The sequence below is a fragment of the Botrytis byssoidea genome (genome assembly GCF_014898295.1).
Source record: "Botrytis byssoidea strain MUCL 94 chromosome Unknown BBYS_003, whole genome shotgun sequence".
Taxonomy (NCBI): Eukaryota; Fungi; Ascomycota; class Leotiomycetes; order Helotiales; family Sclerotiniaceae; genus Botrytis; species Botrytis byssoidea.
In genome coordinates, this window is record NW_024065844.1 from 1,370,638 (window position 1) to 1,392,677 (window position 22,040).

General features: G+C 44.2%; 7 protein-coding genes across 7 annotated transcripts; 4 read left to right on the forward strand and 3 right to left on the reverse strand.

The window, feature by feature from the left end:
- Positions 1–321: 321 nt before the first annotated feature.
- EAE97_001848 (uncharacterized protein) lies at positions 322–1,394 on the forward strand (the record flags this gene model as incomplete). The annotated part of the gene is made up of 3 exons (XM_038872359.1): positions 322–330; positions 401–883; positions 951–1,394. The coding sequence occupies 3 exons, from the start codon at positions 322–324 to the stop codon at positions 1,392–1,394; spliced, it is 936 nt and encodes a 311-aa protein (XP_038736917.1).
- Positions 1,395–3,167: 1,773 nt separating this feature from the next.
- EAE97_001849 (uncharacterized protein) lies at positions 3,168–3,764 on the forward strand (the record flags this gene model as incomplete). Its single annotated transcript, XM_038872360.1, has 1 exon — positions 3,168–3,764. The coding sequence occupies one exon, from the start codon at positions 3,168–3,170 to the stop codon at positions 3,762–3,764; it is 597 nt and encodes a 198-aa protein (XP_038736918.1).
- Positions 3,765–4,059: 295 nt separating this feature from the next.
- EAE97_001850 (uncharacterized protein) lies at positions 4,060–5,058 on the reverse strand (the record flags this gene model as incomplete). The annotated part of the gene is made up of 2 exons (XM_038872361.1): positions 4,060–4,910; positions 4,962–5,058. The coding sequence occupies 2 exons, from the start codon at positions 5,056–5,058 to the stop codon at positions 4,060–4,062; spliced, it is 948 nt and encodes a 315-aa protein (XP_038736919.1).
- A 667-nt stretch (positions 5,059–5,725) lies between these two features.
- EAE97_001851 (uncharacterized protein) lies at positions 5,726–7,636 on the reverse strand (the record flags this gene model as incomplete). Its single annotated transcript, XM_038872362.1, has 1 exon — positions 5,726–7,636. The coding sequence occupies one exon, from the start codon at positions 7,634–7,636 to the stop codon at positions 5,726–5,728; it is 1,911 nt and encodes a 636-aa protein (XP_038736920.1).
- Positions 7,637–12,215: 4,579 nt separating this feature from the next.
- On the forward strand, positions 12,216–16,451 carry EAE97_001852 (uncharacterized protein; the record flags this gene model as incomplete). The annotated part of the gene is made up of 12 exons (XM_038872363.1): positions 12,216–12,290; positions 12,345–12,570; positions 12,629–12,718; positions 12,793–12,886; positions 12,937–13,064; positions 13,126–13,497; positions 13,553–14,151; positions 14,243–14,294; positions 14,347–14,777; positions 14,940–15,077; positions 15,132–15,581; positions 15,783–16,451. The coding sequence occupies 12 exons, from the start codon at positions 12,216–12,218 to the stop codon at positions 16,449–16,451; spliced, it is 3,324 nt and encodes a 1,107-aa protein (XP_038736921.1).
- Positions 16,452–17,329: 878 nt separating this feature from the next.
- Positions 17,330–19,042, forward strand: EAE97_001853 (uncharacterized protein; the record flags this gene model as incomplete). Its single annotated transcript, XM_038872364.1, has 1 exon — positions 17,330–19,042. The coding sequence occupies one exon, from the start codon at positions 17,330–17,332 to the stop codon at positions 19,040–19,042; it is 1,713 nt and encodes a 570-aa protein (XP_038736922.1).
- A 312-nt stretch (positions 19,043–19,354) lies between these two features.
- Positions 19,355–21,834, reverse strand: EAE97_001854 (uncharacterized protein). Its single transcript, XM_038872365.1, has 7 exons — positions 21,697–21,834; positions 21,472–21,487; positions 21,090–21,421; positions 20,923–21,032; positions 20,785–20,869; positions 20,619–20,728; positions 19,355–20,568 (listed from the first exon to the last, which is right to left on the reverse strand). The coding sequence occupies exon 7, from the start codon at positions 20,561–20,563 to the stop codon at positions 19,502–19,504; it is 1,062 nt and encodes a 353-aa protein (XP_038736923.1). The 5' UTR covers positions 20,564–20,568; positions 20,619–20,728; positions 20,785–20,869; positions 20,923–21,032; positions 21,090–21,421; positions 21,472–21,487; positions 21,697–21,834; the 3' UTR covers positions 19,355–19,501.
- Between the last annotated feature and the right edge of the window lie 206 nt (positions 21,835–22,040).

A 22,040-nucleotide genomic window follows, 5' to 3' on the forward strand; every position in this document is an offset into this window, starting at 1 on the left:
AAGGAGGGGGCGCGGAACGGCGGAGAAAGCGGATCTTCCTACCTTTGAAGATAGAAAAGCTGACTAAGGACGTTACCCCTCATTTCACCCGGCTTGTGCTTCCCCAGCTTTTTCCAATGACGGCAATCATCAACTTCGTACTACTACAGCATTCCCGAAACACTTCGTTTTCTATCTAGGTAGGTTCACAAGAATAATCAGGCCGAGGTTGTACTCTTCATACACATACCAGCCATTCTCATCTTAATCATGCAAAGAGATTTGCTTCCTCTTCTACCTCATTACACTGCAAGCTAAATCCAGAGTACCGGAGATTTAAGGATGACAATGGTGAGCAACCTTTAATGAAATCCCTTGATATCTACCAGTCGTTATTAACATGAATGTCATCCACGTGTAGTCTGACAACAATCCGCCAATAGTCAAATTCGCGACAGGAATTAGCGACCGTATTCAACTGGGACAAGGGACAACCTTTCTGCCCGGAAAGAAGGATCCATCAGTACAACATCTCATCGACCATGTCCTCGAACACGGCTATGTCATTCTCCCTAAAATATTTACGCCCGAGCAAGTAGAGGTAGCAAATTCCGAAGTGGCACGACTTGAAACTCTTGACGCTGGACCTGCTGCAATCGCTGGTCGAAACTATTTTGAGGGTTTCAAGACTGGAAGAGTTTATGCTCTCGCAGACAAATCCCGAGCGTTTGATCAGTTTCCAATACACCCCACTGTTTTGGCATTGAACGATTACTTCCTTCAAGCCAATTATTTAATTACAAGTCTGCATACTGTGGTAATCTATCCTGGACAAACTGCACAGGCTATACATTGCGATGATGGATTGATCGCACTGCCTAGACCAAGGCCACTGATCGGTGTTGTATGTTGTACTTGGGCTCTTTTCTATATTGTATAGATTGAGAAAGAAAGGCTCACAATCTGAATAGGGCACCATGGTCTCATTCGATGATTTTACTGCCGAGAATGGTGCGACTACTGTAATTCCAGGGTCGCATTTATGGTCTGACGATCGCGTTCCAACCCGAGAAGAAATGATTCCGGTAATCATGCCGGCAGGTAGCATGGTCTATTTTCTTAATACTCTTTGGCATTCGGGTGGAGCGAATACCTCAGATAAGGCTCGTCGCAGTATTACAGTTCAGTATTGTCAGCCCTGGATACGAACATTTGAGAACATGACAATCGCAATGGGCTGGGATGATCTAGACAAGGTTCCGGAGAGACTGTTGAAATTGATGGGATTCTCTACGCATGATTTCATGGGCTATGTAGATGGCCGTTCACCCCGAGCCGGTGTGGAGATGCGAAAGAAAAGAATGATTGAGCGAGCTTTCAAGGAGAGAGATGAACAGCGTGGCTCAAAACTCTAGTAGTCCATTGAATCACAGCAGTTAGATGTTGTGTAATCAGTCATTGATCTCCTCGCGATTTGCTTTATGCTCTGACTCCGAAATTCGACGTCCGTACGATGTTGCGATTACAGATGAACATCTATTACAATCATTACAGACATCCTCTTCTCTTTCATGATTCCTAAATTTTTCCGCTTTCAAAATCTATTTCGTTTCATTTCATAGAAGATTGCTTGAAATCTCATTAGGTAGTCTGTAAGTTAGAGCAATGTAGATGTTTACTAATGAACATTCAAGATGAATTATCATTCGAAGACAGGTTGTTTTTCGGCTACAGAGTACAATCTATTCGGCTTTGAACGCTCAATGGTAATTTTACCTGTTTCTCCATAAATAATCGAATCGTTTTAGTTGTTGCCAGTCATTCCTGAATCTCGGCCTGCTATTCTGCTGTGGAATAACATTGTGTTATTTCGACCCACTAACGTCACTTGGTCAAATTTCTTGACAACGTTCCATCTTTGTATGTCCACGAGTAATTTTGAAACACGGCAATCCGCATATGTCAAATTCGGTGACTGCTTTGGAATATTTGGGAAGGTCTTTCACTCCGTAATGGTAATTTTAATCCACTTTCAAGCTTTACAAGTGTTAAGCTTTGGCAGACTTCCCGCTTCTGAGAGTACGGACTATGCATTGTGAAGAGATAAGTCTTGGTTCTATACGCTCATTTCCATTTGGGATATGTGAAGAGATATACATGGTGTATAATTGTGACTAATGCTATATCAGGATGCTTACTCATTCTGATGTATGGTGCTATTCAGGCTTTGTAATGAAATGTGACTCTGGTAAAAACAACTTGCATGTGCTATAGGATTGTGAAGTTTAGCAAGCGAGATATTTTGCTCCAAGTTTGTATGAATTTAGTGGCGAGATTCTTTGAACAGAGCTAATTGTACGATTGATTTACATACTACAATTTGGTATTCTAGGTTCAAAAACATATTCTGTCTTCGCCGACCCAAAAAAATCATTCTCGAAGGAGGTGCAATGGACTATGGATTCATAAGTCATTGTACACTATTTATAACATGCACCAGTCTCTAATATGAAGGCTCGGGGCTAACGACACTAAGCTCAATGCTAAGAGTCTTCAGCTCCTCTGACGTGGTCAATATGATCTAGATATACTTGCTAGCTTTTGAGGATTGTGGGAAACACCAACCAATAAGGGACAACAGAACCACAGCTTTGAATATAAGATCGGTGTCGATTTAGTTGACTTGTAAAAGTGCAAAGCTATTTGCGCCTCGATTGACGGGCGAAATATGTGAATAATGAAGATGTATAAGGCTGAACATGATACTTGGGCATGTGTAATGAAGAGAAGAAAAACATTGGAAGACAGCGGAATCCAGAATTGTGGAGCAGTAGGATGTAAAATGTCGTCTTAGCTTGATCGTGCACGACATCAGTCATATTCTTATCGATGCACGTCAGACGAAGCTTTGCCGAATGAAGAAAGGACGAGCTACCTATTAGATACACTTGGCGCCTTTCCGACCCCTCATTTTACCCCGCATAGAGAGCTAGCTACTCGGAGATCCGACTTAAACTTAGAACATGATATTAAAAGACAATACAATCTTAAACTCTCGAGGAATAACATATCTTAATCGAACCTTCCTGAAGCCTCGAAAGTATCCAGAATCAGAAAGAGAAGTTTACTACCCAGGCAATTGATTACATTCGATCAGTAAAACTATCAGCCACCAAAACCAGATCAAAATGTCGACTGAACAGCGAGGTCCCCTCCCAAATGGTCTTCCAAATCTTCAACGTCTCATAACAACCACCGATCCAAATGGCAAAGCCATCCTCGAGCCCAGCATATCTCCCGAAGCTGTCTGGCAACCGATCCAAAACAACGACATGGCTTTTTTTCTCGCATACACTACCCATAAATTCCCAGCCTCTCTCTCTCATGCCCCGGCATCTCAGAACTTCACATCCACTACACCTATTGATATAGCTTCTTACAAATCAGACCTCTCTTCACCTCCCGGTCTCTCCATCTCCACGGGAACAGTCGTTCGCTTCGTGGATTTCGCGCCTGGTTACACATGTCCAATGCATAAAACCGTGAGTTTGGATTATGGAGTTGTGTTGGAGGGAACGATTGAATTGGTCTTGGATTCGGGAGAAAAGAAAATTATGCAGAGGGGTGATGTTTGTGTTCAGCGGGCGACAAACCATGCTTGGAGGAATGCTACGGACGGGGAGGGTTGGGCGAGAATGATGTTCGTGTTGACGGCTGTTGAGAAAGGGGTTGGAATTGAAGAGGCGGGAATAGATGATATGAAGGAGTTGAGGAAGAGCACTTGAATAAGGCAGGTTTGGATGTCTCTTCTTGGGGAGTTTATTGCATTTTCTTCGTGCCTGGAGATGCAATTTTTTGAATGGCCAGGACGAAAATGGTCTGAATTACATTGCAGGGCAGATGCAATTGCATGAAAAAATCTGAGATATTGCAGAATTCATATATTTGCGCTCAAGTGAACAAGTAAACGGTAGTATCATGATGCCCGAACGTATCAAGTGAACCGAAACGCGAAGCCGTCTATATGCTTGGTTCCCTAGATCTTGTTTTCATTCTCCATGCTCCTCTCCCATTCATTTCTTATGCAGCTCTCCTCTCCTTTCCACTGATCAAGTAAACTCCAGCCCTAACATCTACCAAAGGATCTCCACTAACATCAATGCCCTCTACCCTGGGTACCGGATCAAAAATAATATGTTTCTGCTCTTTCTCATTCTCTCCCAACAATCCCTCTATCTTAACACGTCCCAACTCCACAACCTTTCTCTCTTCTGGCCAATGCACAGTTGCATCATCTGTCACATCTCCCTCTTCCGCAATCTGCACCTCCAATTTAAACTCCGCTGCTCCCTTTTCCAACCTCGCTACAATCTCTTCCGTCAGATAATTCTCCCCCAGACTCTTTTTCTGCTCCTCACTCGCGATCTCAACACCCTCAACAGGAACAATCCTATATCTCACAAAAGTCTCCTTCCCATCAGAAGCAATGAATTTAAAAGCGTTAACACCCCAATAATTTTCCCTAGCCCAACTCGTCGGCGCTGGCTTAGGCGCAGTAACAAAAGCCAAAGCCTTAGGATGCGCATCTAGGAATTTCTCAATAGGTTTCGGACCCTCAACACCTTCTCCACTACTCGCTGCGGCTTTCAAGAATTCGAGAAACTCATCGCCGGTACGGGTTGGGAAGAAAGGGGTCGAGTGAGCAACGATATCGGTGTGTTTGTGTTTCTCAGCATCGAGAATAAAACGGATGGCGATACCGCGGGGATCGGCGTTGGCGTCGAAATCGGGAATCGAGGGGATACCGGTGGAGTTGGAAAAGCGGACCCAGACGGGGGTGGAGGGGGAGGTAAAATGAGGGGCAGAGGAGAGGCTGCGTGCGGTGGGGGTAGGGATGAAGGTTCCGATTAGGAGGAGTCCTTTTGCGTGGGCTGGAGAGGGGAGTTAGATTGGATTCTGGGATTGATGATGGGGTGACTTACCAGGTCGTTGTCCGGCATGTTTGCCAAACATAGATTGGAGTTGATGGACTAGTCCTTCACTTGTTTTGACTACTGCGGGGTCGGATGGGAGAGGCATGATTATGATTTAACTTTCTGGGAATCTTGTGTATTATCCAATATATTGTTGATGAAGGGTATGTATTGTACGTTTTGCAAGTGGAATACGATTCGAAACTGAAGTTCTGGTGGAAATAAAGGATTCCTCTTGCACTTTATACGTTTGCGTCGAGAGAGTGAATACCACGCCGCAAAATCCCAAAATCCTTTCAGGAATATTGATGCGTTTTTTGACGCGATAACACACTTCATGACGTTTTTTTGATATGGGAATTTGGAATAACCCCTCATGTTCAGGACCCGAATACTAGCTCCCATTGGACAAAGTCGTACAGTTGAGGTTGATCGTTTATCAATTCACTATTAGTGGTTCATGGTTGATGTACCAATCCCATAACTAACCAATCAAATGTGTCGGGTGTGCGGTATCTTGATTAGTTAATATAAAGGTGGCGGCTTACTGTATTCAACTGTTGGTATCACATATCATGTCACATCTCGTGTACGCGGGTCCCGGTTACAACCAAAAAGCTCGCGAAAAGTTGACAAGTGCTTGAATAAATACCACTAAATACTGAACTACTCATTATATAAGATGCAATTTGGGCAAAAGATTATAAAAATATCCCATGGTGTGTTTAAATTACTGCCGGGTTCCGAACTTCCAATCACTTCTGTTCATTTACTCAGAGTGTGATTTTGATGGTCGATGCGACGCTGGGTACGCCTGCAGAAGTCATGGCCCAGAACATCCAGTATCCTGGGAGTGCAATTCCTGCATCATTAGGGATGGTAAAGGTGTAAGTGTTGTCACTTGTTGTAATAGGCGTGAGGGCAATACGTCGCTGATCAGTATTGACAGTATGGGTTGCTGAACCAAATCGAGTGATTGAGAAACTGGTTACAGCGGTGTCGGTAACAATTGTGAGTGTTCCACCGATGGCAACAGTAGAAGTGGCGGATGAAATAACGGGTCTCGTTGCGGCGGTTCCATTGGCGGTGAAAAGATATGCTGGACTGTATATTTGTGCATCGGCGTGATTTGTGGCACAGCTGGATCCACACAATCCTCCACCTCCCGTGAAAACCCTTCCGTCGAGCATCAGAAGAGCCATACTATGGTATGTTCTTGGGATGGCATGAGGAGGTAAGATTGTGAAATTTTGTGTTGTGGGATCCCACAATTCCGGTGTCAACACTGCATCTGTGTCTGTGAATGGAACTGCATATGGTTGGCCTCCTATCACAAAGATCTTCCCATTTGGTAGCACGACGCCGTTTGCGAAAGCTCGTTTGTATGTCATTGGTGTCAGAGTTTGGACTGTAGGATTAACGTTGGGACTTCCGATTGTGATCAGATGAACACTGTTGGTCGCAGCCGAATTCTGATAGCTAGGAGATCCACCGGCTGTGAAGATCTTTCCGGCGACTGCATCATACATGACTGCATTTCCACACATGGAGTCTGGATCAGAAGCGCGAAGTCCTGCAGCGACTTGAGATCCAGTACCAGTCGTTCCGTACCAGTTCATTGCTTTACTTGGACCAGCTTGGAATACAGATCCATTCTTCCAAGCGAACAACCATGCATGGTTGTCGGTACGGAAGGCACCTTGTGCATCAGCAGTGAGCATTGGTTTTACTGGGCAGCCTGATAGCAGGGACCATGTGTTGGTGCTTGGATCATAAATCTCTCCATTTTTTCCACCATAGCCACCACTCCAAGATCCGCCGATGTTGAAAACCTTTCCTGTTGATGTTGTAGTGGTCGATTGGTAACCGCGAGGAACTTTCATAACGGGTCCTGCTACCCACTGATCGGTAGCAGAGTCATATATGCTCGTCTTGTTTGCGGTATCTCCTCCTGTGACAATAGCACGTCCATCAAACATCAAAGACATACCAGGGCAGAACATGTCATGCTGGGTGTTGGAAACATTCGCTGAAGATATGGCACCTGTCGTAGGATTGTACACTGCCGAGATAGTGTAGCCATGTAGACCTATTTGAAAAGCCAGAGGGCTGTATGCTGCATAAGTCCATATGTTCCCTGTGGAATACTCGATAAAACCAGCAACTGGAACAAGTGGCATATTAATCACTGGACCCCATTGTCCCAAGCCCCCAACAGCAATAGGGGCGACTGAGAAACCGAATTCCGCTGCATTGGTCCAACTACCACGATTTCCAGCTTCACTGGTAGCATTCAAGCGGAAATATCGAGCTTGTGTATTTGTAAACCCTACAGTCTTCTTGGTAGCGTCGTCTTGGAAAGTGGAAGTCGCAACAGTTGACCAAGTCTCGTTGTCTGTACTGACAGCCAACGAGTAGTCACCGATGTTCCCATTGCGTTTACCATCTTGTCTTGGTGTATAGGTAAAAGCATTGAGAATTTGTGCTGAGCCTGTGTCAAGGTATATTACGTGTGGAAAAGGAACAAGAACAGGGCTGTATTCGCTATGCCAGAATGTGCTGGAGTTTCCATCAACAGCATAGGAAGCTGGATTTGTAGCTTGGGAGCTCGATACCCCAATGCTCATTGCTGCTTGCACAGTCTGCGCCACTGGCAGCAAGAGGAAAGACCATAGTCCGAGCATTTTGGCGCTCGGAAGGTACAGTTCAATATTTCAGGAGACGAAACCCTGTGGAGTGTCAGTATGATCTACACTTTCATTATCGGGATTGGGTAAATGACTTACAATGAAGTTACTCAGGTACAACGGCCTGATCTGAAACTACATGATCGTCGTTCCCGTTCTTTAATAGTAGCACGAAGTGGGGCAGTCAAATAAGCTTGCCTCCGCATCTTGAAGGCGATGAGATAGATATCTGGGGCCCCTGCAACGGCGGCGTTGCCCGCATAAGCTTATCGATATAGGTTTTCAAGAACCCCCATTTTTATCCCGTGTAAAAAATCAATATTCTCAAATTCCCATGTCTGAAGGTAGATACGCGAGTGGTTAATCTGTATATAAGCTCGGAATACGGAATACTTTAGCGCGGCTCTCATCTATCTCCATGCAGACTTTTATTGAAAAGGAAGCTCTTAGCTAGCGAAACTTGTTTGTAGAAAAAAGCAAATGTGTCATCGCAATACTGTGAGCGAATCATATTGGTGCTTACCCAAACCGTTTACGGCCGTGAGACTCTTAGTTACCAATAAGATCCTTGATCACATGCCTCTAGGTGGTATTAAACTCGGTGGCTTCTTCTTCAATACACACTTGTTGCACAGATTTCTGGCCATTGATTCAACATCACAACTGATTGTTATCATGCAGCTGATTACTACCAAATAATGCACTCATTCTAGTCTTGGCAAGTCCCAGGATTTGGTTATCGGTAGCAGATGTGTCAAATGTATGCCAACCTAATGATTTGACGCCACAATAAACATTCCTCACCTGTGCCTCCGAATACGATACCGATACATGCATAAAATGGGCAGCTTCTCTCAGTTTTCCTCCCTTTTCAGGAGATAAATCCGAATCCACTGAGAACTCTGCTGGCGTCAGCTGAAATCTGACTGAAGATTGCTGACAATCAAAACAAATTTGACGATTTATAGGTTGTCATGGTGCAGACATTTCCCACGAGAGACTCGTTGCAGAAATGATCGGCATCGATGTCCAGGGAATTTGATTACTGCTTTAAAACTATTGATATATTTATTGAATTGTGCAGAAGCCCGGAGAGAATACTCCAACCTTTTGAATCGTGGTGTGCGACTTCTAAAGAAGCTGGACCAGGCGGTCGTCTTCCGGCAGCCTGGACTGAAGCAGCATGCTCCATTTATCGAACCAATGAGGAAACGATAACAGAACAATTGGTGTCTTGTATAAACATGGAGTATGAAGAAATCCTAGACATAACGTCCACGATGATCTCGATGACGAGCAGCCAGCTGGCCATGGATCTTCTTAGGCTGCCCGAGAAAAACTTTGCATATTGCCCAGCTGGCGATAGACTTTGACCTGCTGCATTGAGACTCGTCCACATATCCATATTGAAAATCCCACAGTATCCACGATGATCCCCGCTAAGATTGTGAAGTCCACTTCAAGCACACTCTAAACATGACAATCTACGAGCGTCGTAAGAGTGTAATTTTTGAGAGCATGGCATGTAAGCGATGTGCATTGTCAGAGATCTAGCAAGTAAACTTGCAAACATGGCACTGCATCTGCCGCTTCTCAATCTAGCAATCATTTATTGTTAATTGAGAGTGGCAGGAGATCTTAAGCTGGCGCCGGAGGTTAATGTTATAACATAAACTCCGTTGCAGTATCTTGAACCATAAGGTTCGGGTTATCCGTTCATTTGATGTCCGACAACGCTTTTCAGATACAAGTGAAATCGGCATCCATTTGGTAATAAGGCGGCCATACTCATTGAAACATTCCTAGATTAAGTTTCCTGCGATTATGCTTCAAGAACAAGTCGCCGAATCGATACTCGATAGGATACGAGAATAGGTTGAAAACGGACAATTTCTCTTCACTTGTAATCTTACAATTTCTTTGTTTGAGCGCGCTCAAAAGGGCTGTGAAGCCAGAAATAGAAGGCAAAACCGTAGAAGTACACGTGATTGATGCTGACCAAGTCGCAGATCTGAACAGAGCAGATGATGTGGTTTTTATTGAGTAAGTCGATGAAACCGAAGTTGTCAGATTGGTGCCGGTAGTCATAAGCTTTCAGTTGCTCGTGGTAGTATTGGTGAAAATAGTTGTGATTTTCCTCAAGTCAAGACCAATGAATTTGCTGTAAAGCTAGAAATGTATATAAAGACCAATACTGATGGAGTGTTGGATATACAATACGTGTGCCGTAAGCCGAGACTGCGGGCGAAACAATAGCAAAGCCAGATATTGCAGCGTTTATGATGTCAGAGGCTTCATGTTTGTATTATCATCAATTCAAATACAGCTGAGAAGCATTCTCTTTTCCGACATTCTATTCTGAGCATTCCATTTTAATCCAAATTTTCCGTATAGAACAATGCTGCTTTGTCTCGTTGTCAACCACTAAGTTGAATGGTATCGCAATGTGGCCTAGTAATATCGCAATAAAGTTGTTTCAACATATTCCAAACTCTTCACAGCAAGGAAAGAAAGTGGAACAATTGATTGCAAAGAGCATTCTCCTCACAGGCTAGAAACATGGGCTTGGAACAGTATTTTCGACTGATCTGATGAAAACATTTCTCCATGATTTTTCTGCTATAGAGCAAAACTGTACCGATTGCCATTAAACTTGTGAAATTAAAAATCTATTAGAATTCAGCCAGTTCTGAGACTCAATAACAGGTTCGCAATTGATAAAAATTAGAATGCCACTTGACATAATGCTGTATGATAGGCTGATGAACCATGACATGTAAGAGCAAAGAAGTTGTAATAAAAAGTGTCGAAGTTAATTTGAACTTAATTGAAACCAACATCATCTTGAAGTTTGCTTACAATTGAAAACAAACGAAATCCGCTATAGAACTTGGCAGTGAATGGATGGTCTATGGAAATGACCTGAGTTGACCCTTATCAGATCGCGGTGTTGACCTGGCCGTAGGTTCAGAGGATCGAGATCTGGACCAAAACAGCCAAACCTGAGCAAGTCCCACAGCTCATAAAATTGGAGAGTTGGCTGCGTAAAGGACGACCCTGGAAGTCCGGAATATCGAGATCCTTGGTTTGGATGCGGTCAAGGGTTGAGATCTTGTGGATTGTAAATTTCAGCTGAGAAAGCAGGGACTAACTTCCCAAGGTATCTCAATCGACCCATTCTTTAGGTAACTGTTGCCTTTGATGTGCGCAAGGTCTGGGGGGCTGAAGGCATGCGCGTGCAATGTGTTTTGGTGGTACTACATGCAGTGGTGTAGAATAGCTAGATTTGCACTCGGAAAAGGGAGAACAAACCCACATCACTTTGACTTTCCAACAGTAGTAAACTCTTCGAACTACTTAGAATGAATACCTTGGAGATTCACCTCGGTACCTCCTGGGATTGGATCCCGCTCATATTTGAACAGAGCAGTTCCAATAAATTCAACGTCCACAGAGGTAAAGCTACTGCGCAAGATAACATCCATTGAACTTTTGGCGTTTGTAAACGTAGAACAAAATGTAAACGCCATTCCACTTAATGGAGCGATTCTCCACAATTGAGAATGGTGAAAATAAAAACTTACCCATTCCCCTTCGATGTTCACAATTTCGTATTTCGGCCGCCCCAAAGATATGAGATTGCATCTCTCTATCTCTCTCTTTTCCTATCCTTCTCAAACTTTTACTTCTTTCTGCCCTATATTTCTCGTCGTTGCAATATCTCCAAGCTTAATGAGAAATATCACATATCATAAAATGAGAGTCAAGATTGTTAAGAGGTTTCTATCACTGAGAGAGAGAGAGAGAGGTTGTAACAAGTGGAAGAAGCTCAGAAATCGAGGTTTGTTTCGTTGCTTTGAAAAATGTTGTTCTTTTACCCGGGCTGGGTAAACTCCGGCCACTGGTGTTTCCACGTCAATAGAATGGTTCGTACCCCCTGACTGACACTCCAGGGTTTTTGTGGACACAGCATCTACTAGCTATCTATAAATTGATTTTGGTGATTATATCACCTCAAATTTTTCTTATGGCCCAAATACATATCTACACGTAGGTAAAGCTTCATTGATGATTAACTACTTTGACTCGAGGATTCGATGAGAAACATTGTTCCTTACACGCAGTCGAGCCGATTAGATATTTTCAGAGATGACTGAGAGCCAATGAGCCTCAAATGCATCTGATTAAACTGGAAACTCTTCAACACGACATAAATTCGTTCGAGCGTCATGATATGTAGTGATACTTCACATGGACTGTTGTACACTGTGGGTTGTAAATTTTGAGATGATGATGGATGCAATTTCTCTCAACTTGGTCCTCCGAAGGTACGGGAAGGAACAAACGGAAGGCGATGCCTTCTCTATTTGATGTTGGGGAAGATATTCTACTTGAAATTCAAGCATGCACCTACCACTATCGATATGCTGTGCAATCACCGTCCGTCTCTATCTCAGCTTACATCTCAATTACAACCTATCTCTGAATGATAGATGTGAATTCTTCTATATAAAGACTCTGCAGTTTAAGTCAATTTTCTCACAATCTTCTTCACATTCTCGAGCTACCTTCTACTATGCGAAACGAACTACTTACGGTTATGATCTTAAGCCATTTTCACAGTCCAGTTTTGGCACTGCTCGCAGCATTCGTGAGTTGAACCTGTTGTTCTTTGGATTTACTTGGCTTTACTAACTCACAATAGCTTGTTACTTCTGCAGCTGCTTCTAATCATGCTCTTCAAAACGAGCTTACCACCTTGCAGAGTCTGCCGGACACTTGGGTGTCTCAAGGATGTTATGTGGATGTTGGTCGTACATTATTCGAGGGAGAATACATTGACAGCACAAATATGACAGATGAATCCTGTATCTCATATTGTACCTCCAAAAGCCTCAACTATGCTGGAACAGAGTATGCCTCAGAATGCTGTATGCTACTTCCCGACTTCCAAATTACTCGATACACCAACACTAAAATTTCATCCAGATTGCGGCAATAGTCTTGCAGCTGGAGCTGGGCGTGCGATAGCTTCAGACTGTAGCATGAAATGCCCAGGAAATGCTACCGAGTTTTGCGGTAGGTCTAATAGTCTTATCGATTTCATTGTTCTCAAGTCTTTCTATGGCAAAACTAACACGTTAAGTTTGCAGGTGGCCCAAACAGACTGAATCTTTTCTGGAACGGCAAATCACCACCTCAAACTAACCCTGGGTCTGGACTCTGGAGCTTTGCCGGGTGTTACACGTTAGTCGTTTGCCTATTCAATGACCCATATATAGTCTGACGAATGACAGAGAAGGTCAAACAGGCCGACTTTTGATATATCAAGTTATAGCTTCTCCCATGACGGTTGATATCTGCACAGCAGCATGTCAAGAAGGGGGCTATTCACTGGCTGGGGTTGAATACGCTGACGAATGCTGTATGTATATGATAGAAATACACAAAACTGTTGACTCGTCTGGAAGCTCACCATCTTTTAGGGTGTGGAAATCAATTGTCTAACGGAGGAGGTGTTGCACCTGAGGGCGTTAGCGGCTGTTCCACGTTATGCGCAGGCAACTCTTCAGAGTTTTGTGGGGGGACCAATCGACTGGATGTATATGACTTTAACAATACCGTTATTGTTACCGCGCCATTTACTGCTACCACTGCTGGAACAGCACCTTCTTCCACGAGTCCCCCATCAATTCAACAAACAGTTGGTGTGTATACATACTTTGGGTGTCAGACTGAAGCTACAAGCGCTCGAGCACTTGCCTCCAAGGCTTCTGATGCTGGAAATATGACACTGGAGTCATGTGAAGCAAGCTGCATTGGTTACACCTATTTTGGAACCGAATATGGACGAGAATGTTAGTCACCGTTCCGAAATTTTCAACAATCTGAACTAACTAAGAGTAACAACAGGCTATTGTGGCAACACCTTTTCCGCTGGCTCTGTTTCAGCTCCAAACACAGACTGTAGCTTTCCTTGTGCGGGAAATAGTTCCGAATTCTGCGGTGCTTCCGGAAGATTGACCGTATATTTACTAAACAATACTCTAAGCTCTACCGCTCCTCCTTCCGCTCCGTCGACAGCTATCACAGATCTTCCTACTGGATGGATTTACAGTGGCTGCTGGGTTGATGGATCACAAGGTCGTGCTCTGACATATCAGCAACCTGATAATCAGAATCTTACTGTCGAATCTTGTGTTGCGACATGCTCCGGACTAAACTACATTGTCGCAGGCATGGAGTATAGCTCTGAATGTTTTTGTGATAATTTTGTCGGGAATGGAGGTGTTCTTGCAACCTCACCTGCTGACTGTAACATGCCGTGCAGTGGTAATTCGAGTGAAATTTGCGGTGCTGGAAATAGATTGTCCGTCTACTCCTTTGGCAGTGTGCAAACATCTCAACCTGCGACCGTTCAACAAAGAGATTTACCTGGTGATTGGAACTACAAAGGGTGCCTCGAGTCAGTTGCCTCTCAAGAGCTGTCCGATTTCATGCAGGCTGATAGAGTAAAACTTTAGAGATAATATAAGAGGCATTAGAACGTTCCCCTATCAAATGATCACTTCAAATAATACCGCAACGAATTGTCTTTCGCAGTGTCAAGTATTTGGCTATAATGCAGCTGGCCTGGAGTACGGCTCTCAATGCTGTAAGTCATGATTGCTTTTCCCAAATATCACATAAATTGACAGAATCTTCAGTTTGTGGCGACGTGGGGAATATTATAACGGCTGGAGCATCACTGATTAGTGAATCTAATTGCCAAGTCGTCTGCTCTGGTAATTCCTCTACTATATGCGGCGGAGACAGTCTCTTATCTTATTACTCATGGGATGGACCGGCGCTCTACAATTGGTCATTTCCAGTGGGACCCAATGCTGGTGAACACTCATTGCTAATAGGCGGTGTATGCATACCACTGATGGTGTCCCAAATGATTACTGGCAAGGTGACATTTGTTGAAAAGTTCGGGACGGGCGAGCCAAACTCGACAGGCGCATATGAGTTAGATCTCTCAGCAATCGATAATTTTACACTGGCATGGAGACCAATGCATGTTAAAACTGATGTCTTCTGCTCCGCGGGACTTATTCTTCCAGATGTTGCTGGGAGACAGATAGATGTAGGAGGGGTAAGAGCATGCATTCTTCCTAACGATTCACGAGTTTTGGTGGCCCCATAGTACACCTTTTATCTGTGTAATATCTCAAGATCTCAGCTCAGCTTGTCACACGTTTATTTTCTGCGCTACTCCTAGCACCAAGATTATGATGCTGATATTCATGAGTCTTAGTGGTCCGGCGAATCAACGTACGGTGTACGACTTTACTGGCCGGATGGATCCCCTAATGTCTGGGGATCCAATGATTGGCAGGAAAATGTGAACGAGGTGCGCCTTGTAGCTCGATGGTACCCTACGGCAATGATTATGGTTTGTCTAATCATCTCCAGATTTTGAAATAGCATTTACTAACACTGTGACAAGGCAAATGGCTCGATTTTGATCATCGGTGGCGAAGAAGGGTCGAATGCCCCTGCATCTCCAAGCTTAGAGTTACTCCCTCCAACAGGCGCCCCAGTTCTCAATCTAGATTTTCTTGCTCGTACGGACCCCAATAACCTTTATCCATTCCTTACGGTCATTCCATCTGGTATTTTTGTTGCATACTATAATGAAGCAAGAATTCTTGATGAAGTCACATTTGAGACTATCAAGACACTGCCTAACATTCCGGGTGCTGTGAATGATCCGAATGGTGGACGAAACTATCCTCTCGAGGGGGCCATGGTTTTACTACCTCAGGTTTACCCTTACACAAATCCCATCGAAGTGCTCATTTGTGGCGGTTCCACACCTGGGGGCGGCTTCGCCATCGATAATTGTGTTTCTATGCAACCTGAAGCTGAGAATCCTACTTGGCTAATTGAAAGAATGGTGAGGCTCTTGAATTCTTTTGTCCACGATTAGTTGTGCCATTTGATGGGTACAACTGAAATCCTTGCCAGATGTGATACTAGTCTTCCCTAATTAAGAAATCGGTTCACGAGCACATGAAGTGCAGCAAGTGTTTTCGACAATCTCGGGCTCAAGATAATTATTGTGGTGATCTAGCTGCGATTGACTGACATGTTCTAGCCATCGCGCCGTGTAATGCCATGTTTGGCTTCTCTTCCAGATGGTACAACACTCATCCTGAATGGCGCACATCATGGTTTCGCTGGATTTGGACTCGGCTCAGACCCCAACTTCAACGCTGTCCTATACGACCCCCGACTTCCCATAAACTCACGTATGAGTGTAATGGCCAATACGTCGTTTGCCCGTCTTTATCATTCCGAAGCAATTCTTCTTCTTGATGGACGAGTGATGGTGTCTGGATCCGATCCACAAGACAATGTTCATCCAGAGGAATATCGAGTTGAAATATTCACGCCTCCTTATCTTCTCTCCGGTCTTCCTCGTCCGACTTTTTATATGAATAACACGGATTGGTCCTATTCGCAAGTTGTTCCTTTCACCATTACCTCCAACTTTACTTCGACGGCAAACCTCAACTTTTCCGTCCTTGGCTCCGTTGTGAGTACGCATGGTAATTCTATGGGTCAACGAACGCTTTTTCCTCAATTGGCCTGTGGATTTAACAACACTTGTACTGTTACTGCGCCTCCGAATGCACATATTTGTCCGCCAGGCTGGTATATGGTATTTGTCCTCGATGGACCCACTCCGTCTGCTGGGGCATGGGTAAGAATTGGTGGGGATCCAGCACAATTGGGGAATTGGCCCAATGCTCCTGGTTTTTGACATTCCAGGTCTTTAATTTTTTGGGGCGTAGCTTAATTTTCAGTCGAAGAGATTCGTGAAGTAGTGGTATATTTGTTGAAAGCTGTTGATTTGTTTCATAGGCGGTCATTTACATCATCAGTGGCCATGTTTGATTTTGCTGCATTGATTGCATTTATTGCATTTGCTTTATCTCTTTGTTGATGAATGTCACTTTGCTTTTGATTCTGGCCCCACGCGAAATGGCGGTGTTATGGTGGACTTGTATATTTAATGCTTAATTGAAATAACTTTCTTGGTATCGTTCAATCTCTTGGACCGAATTCCAACAATCAAAAGTATTCGAGTGCCGAATGCCCCTTCACGAATCATTAGCATTTCACGTCCACACTTTTTGCGTTCGGATGAAGTACACGATTGAGATAAACTTCCTTAAGTTTAGCAAAGCCGAGCCGGTCAAATTTCGGGTCGCTTAAAGATAGATTTTAGATTGGATTGGTAAGGTATGGATTCATATATTCAGAGCCCAAGAACCTGGATTGGGAAGAAGTCTTCTTCGTCGCGTGCTCGTCGGGAGTGGGACGCCCCGCATTGCGGGGTACGGATAATCCCAGTAGAATTTTCGGGGCGAGGAATCTTGGGGTTATGATGAAATTGGAATGGAATACTCCGAGTATATAATGAGTGGAGAGAATTCATGGATTTGCCTCTCCCTTCTCTTTGATTTGTTCTGTTCTTGTTGATGTGTGTGTACCTATCTCGGTTTGGCCATCAGCTTCACGATATTTAGTCTGTTCCATTGTGTCTGAAGTAGATATTTTGGGTTGTTCTCTATTCGCGTTTGTCGAAACGGTTTTTTATCTTATATAGGGCTTTTAGTCCCGCCTTATCCCGGCAAGATGTTCAATCCTGTCTTCGCTAAGCTGCTTCTTTCGTTGCCATTACTCACAATCGGAACTGTCGCAGCGAGTGCACCTCGAGGTGTCAACAGTACATCATCTCCAACAGTTAGTGTTTTAAACGGTACATACTATGGTACCTATCTTCCAACATACGATGAAGATATTTTCCTAGGTATCCCCTTCGCCCAACCACCTGTCGGGGCGCTCCGTTTCAATCCTCCTCAATCTCTCAATACCACATGGGATACTCCGCGCAATGCCACGGAGTATTCCCCTGAGTGCATCGGCTACAGTTCCGATAACTGGGTGTTGGGAAACATCATTTCAGAAGATTGCTTAACATTGAATGTCGTGCGTCCTAGTGGTATCTCTCCAGATGCAAATCTGCCCGTAGCAGTCTGGATTCACGGAGGTGGTAATACTGCAGGTGGAGCCATGGATCCACGATACAATCTTTCATTTATTGTTGCACAATCGGTGGAAGCGGAAACTCCAATTATCGCTGTGAGTATTCAATACCGCGTTTCCGGTTGGGGATTCCTATTTGGACAGGAAGTTCTCGATGCAGGAAGTGCAAATATAGGATTCAGAGATCAGAGATTGGCGCTTCACTGGGTGCAAGAGAATATTGGATTTTTCGGTGGCGATAAGAAGAAAGTTACGCTTTGGGGAGAAAGTGCCGGCGCGACGGGTGTCAGTCTGCAGCTTATCGCCTACGGAGGAAGAGATGATGGATTATTCAGAGGTGCTATTACGCAGAGTGGAAGTCCAGTCGCCGCTAAACGTCTGAGTGTCGAGGCTTGGCAACCAGTTTATAATAATATCACTATCGCAGCGGGGTGCTCTAATGCGAGTGATACGCTTGATTGTCTGCGCACTGTTCCTACAGAACAGCTCAGCGCGATATTCAACAGCTCCATAACAGCGTCCGCAAGTTGGGGTATCCAGATTGACAACGACTTTGTGCAGAAATCCGCTACCGCCCAACTCCTCGCTGGAGAATTCGTCAAAGTACCTCTCCTCACCGGTAGAAATTTTGATGAGGGCACTCAGTACGCTACGAAGGGCATCAACACAACCGCTCAGTTTTTGAGCATGGTCCAGTCATCGGGTCTCGATAATGCCACTACAAACACAATCGCAGCACTGTATCCCGATATTCCAGCAGTCGGCATCCCAGCCGCGCTGGTAGGCCGTCCGTCACCTAGCGAAGCATCCCTCGGTGTACAGTGGAAACGATCAGCGGCCTACGCAGGAGATTTGCAACAACATGCGCCTCGACGGCTCATGACACAGTCGTGGGCAAAGTACAACGTAAGCAGTTTTTCCTATCGCTGGAATGTGTTGGTAAATGGGGTTAAACTCTCCTTCGGCGCTACCCATTTCCAAGAGGTAGCGTTTGTGTTCAACAATACTGCCGGTATAGGCTACGAGACTGTCGTTTCGCAAAATCCGTTCGAGGGCGAGCCGGAGTCGTTTGATGAGTTGGCTGTCATGATGAGTGGCATGTGGATTAGTTTTATCGTGAACGGTGATCCGAATACGGGGAAATCGAGCAATGTCTCCTGGCCAAAATACACACTTGATGATCCGAAAAATTTCGTCTTCGATGTTAATGCTACGAATTTGGGATATGTCGAACCGGATTATTATCGAGCGGCGGAGATTCAATATATTTCGGATCGTCTTGTTACGGGTTATGGAAGATGAAGTGGGAAGACGCGAGTTCGAATATTAGATTTGGTGTTTGCAGCTTTTGTATTGATACTTGGGATGGTGGTACGTTGACGCGGGCTTGAGATAGTCAGCTTGAGAGAGAGAAGGTTTAGGAAGTTGTGGGAATGGCCTTCTTGATTTGACTAGTGTGTACGATAATAATTACTTCATGACCTAATGTTATAACACAAATATAATGATTCCATAAGATGCACGTGATGATGTCGAAAAGCTGACATTGCGATCCCATTTCCAAAAACGTGGATTGATTAGTACAACCGTGTTATAATATCTCCGTCTAATTTCTTTCATTTTCACTTTGCATACAGGCTGGAAGGCTGGGGCGTCGAGTCTTATTAAATGACTTTTCATCTCTCATCGAAAACGTATTCAATAATTTACCCAGAAGGCTAGGCCAAGATTCAACTCAATCTACAAGCCTGAGAAAAGGATCTAAGTAGTGATAGTAATAATTGCAACACCATACGCAGCAACATTAAAAGTCCATCCCCCAGGCGCACTTCCAGTAACTGTACTTGTGACAGGCTGCAAGGTAACATTCAACGGGTAATTACTTGCAGTTGGAGGACTCGCGAAGGAAACCAGTTTGGCACTCGAACTAGCACCTGTTGCGCCAGGGATATCCACCGTAACATTTTGAGTCGCATTGCCATAATTTGCGATCTTGACGTAGTATGTTCCAGCGGTCGTACTACTCGCAACCCAATACAAGGGACCAAATCCAACATCAGAAGTAACGGGAAAGATCGTTTCGCCACGATGAACAGAGAACATTTGCTGAACGTAATAACTTGCGCTTCCAGTAAGAGATCCAGGATCGGCATTAAGTCCAGCGAGATCAGGCGACCATTGGGCCATGTCGAAATGTTCAAATAGAGGAGCGTATGAAGCCATCTTGACGATATCGGAGTTGCGTTCCATACCAATCATGTAGACTGCTTCGGAAACCGCGCCTTGAATTGTTGACCAATAGGTAGTAGCGCCACTATTGTCAGTTGTGCTGGCATATTCACCAACAAAAATTCCTGGTCCATTGCGAGGCTTATTGTCGAACTCGTTGAAAAGGGAAACGAATCCATTTGGCGAGAGGTAGTGGTGAGTATCAGTCCAAACACCAGCTGGAATTGGATTTGGAAGACAAGATGCTTGTGACGTTGAGGCTATGACTGTGATATCAGGGTACGCTGCATGAATTGCGTTGTAGATATCTGTAAATCGAGAGGCGTATGTACCACAACCGGCGCTTAGATTGTCCTCGTTACCAACCTCAATGAAGGGAATATCATATGGTGCAGCGTGACCGTAAGATTCACGAAGTGCACCCCATGTCGTTGATGTAGATCCAAGAAGGAATTCAAGCTCATCCAGGATATCATCAACATAGGGTGTAAGAGCTGCACCTGATACAACTCCGCCTCCATCGAGGGAAAGACCTGACCAGACGGCTAATACTGGTATCATACCTGCATCAGAGATGAATTGAAGATATTCCATCAATCCTGGAGGATTATCAGTTAAGAATTGCTTACTACACCAGAATACAACATACCTCAAGCATCTGTGTTTGGATAACCCCAATCACCTTGCCTTCCTGGTCGTTTTTCAACTGGACCAATAGTTTCATTCCACTTCCATCTGTTACCTGGCGATGAACCTTCTCTGTTCAATGTTAGCTTATGGTTTTCAATTTTTTCCATTTGAGACTTTTGTCCTACAGATTGTTTCCACTTGGGAAAGCGGAAGAAAGAGGGCTCGAGTGCTTGAAGAAAGTTTCCCACATCGTTTCTGATACCATTGTAACTGCAAAAAGTCAATACAATTCCCCAACTACGTGTATTATTTTTTTATCATACCGCTGGTGAAATGTGACTGGGAAAAGTTGAGGTAGACCAAAATTCAGCGCACTGCCGGCGAATTTGGCTCCATCAAATGTTAATCTCCAAACGTTATTACCATCTGGAGCCTATGTGGAGTGGTAGGTAGTCTCATAGTAAGTGAAAGACGTAGCTAAACTATTGACTGTAATGGTCTTGGTGGCATATACTGTTCCGCTTGCGACACCAACAAGGGATAATGTAACTGATCCAGAGTATGAGCCCTTTATCCAGAAGTAGTTGGCGTATGTGTCGTCATTCACAGGGATACCAAGGTATCCAGCATTCGAAAAGCCAACTTGTCCAGTTGTTCCGGATGGAATGGAAACTTTCAGAGACCTTGGGAGCGCTGAAGTGAGAGGATTGGCAGTATCAACTGTGAGATCTGTGCCTCCAACAGCAGCATAAGCTGTCAATCCAGGATTTGTTCCTTGAAATCCATTGTTTCGTAACAACTGGCCATGTATACCGCCATCACCTATATATTTTAGCTTAGATATTACGGTCTAGTCACTATAGGAAATATACCGGAGTTATTGATGTCCTATAATTCAGTCAGTTTAAAATTCTCATTACAATGTAGGTAAGATGTTCAAGAGTAGGAAGCAGAAGACCAAAAATGAAATTGCTGAAATCTTGGATAAAGCTGAATACAAAAACAGAGCCGAATGTTATGTTTGAATCGAGCCTGAGGGTTTCTTATTTCCAGACTGCAGTCCAGACTATTTGACTGCTTGAATTTTAACAGCTTACCTCAAACATGAGACCGTAAAGAATAGGGCTGGATGCATTGCCACCAGTTGTGGATACTGTGAGAGTAGCAGCATCTACTAAACGAAAGACCAAGAAAGAAGCGACTGCTAGAGCCCTAGACAGCCTTTTGAAGCCCATGATTGATGAATATGTACTTTCCAATGACTGGAGAATTCGACATTTTGTGGAAGAGGTGTATATATATATATACATAAAGATGAATCAAGGAGCTATTGGCTTTTCCCCTCACTTACACTGATAATTATTCCGGGCCATACACCAAAAAAGGTAGGTAAGTGGGAATCTGGCCCTATTCCATTCAGGGGTGTTATTACCCATATGCT

Bases quoted from the DNA above. Each gene is read 5' to 3' on its own strand.
- EAE97_001854 (XM_038872365.1), bottom strand. From the start codon at position 20,563: ATGGAATATCTTCAATTCATCTCTGATGCAGGTATGATACCAGTATTA.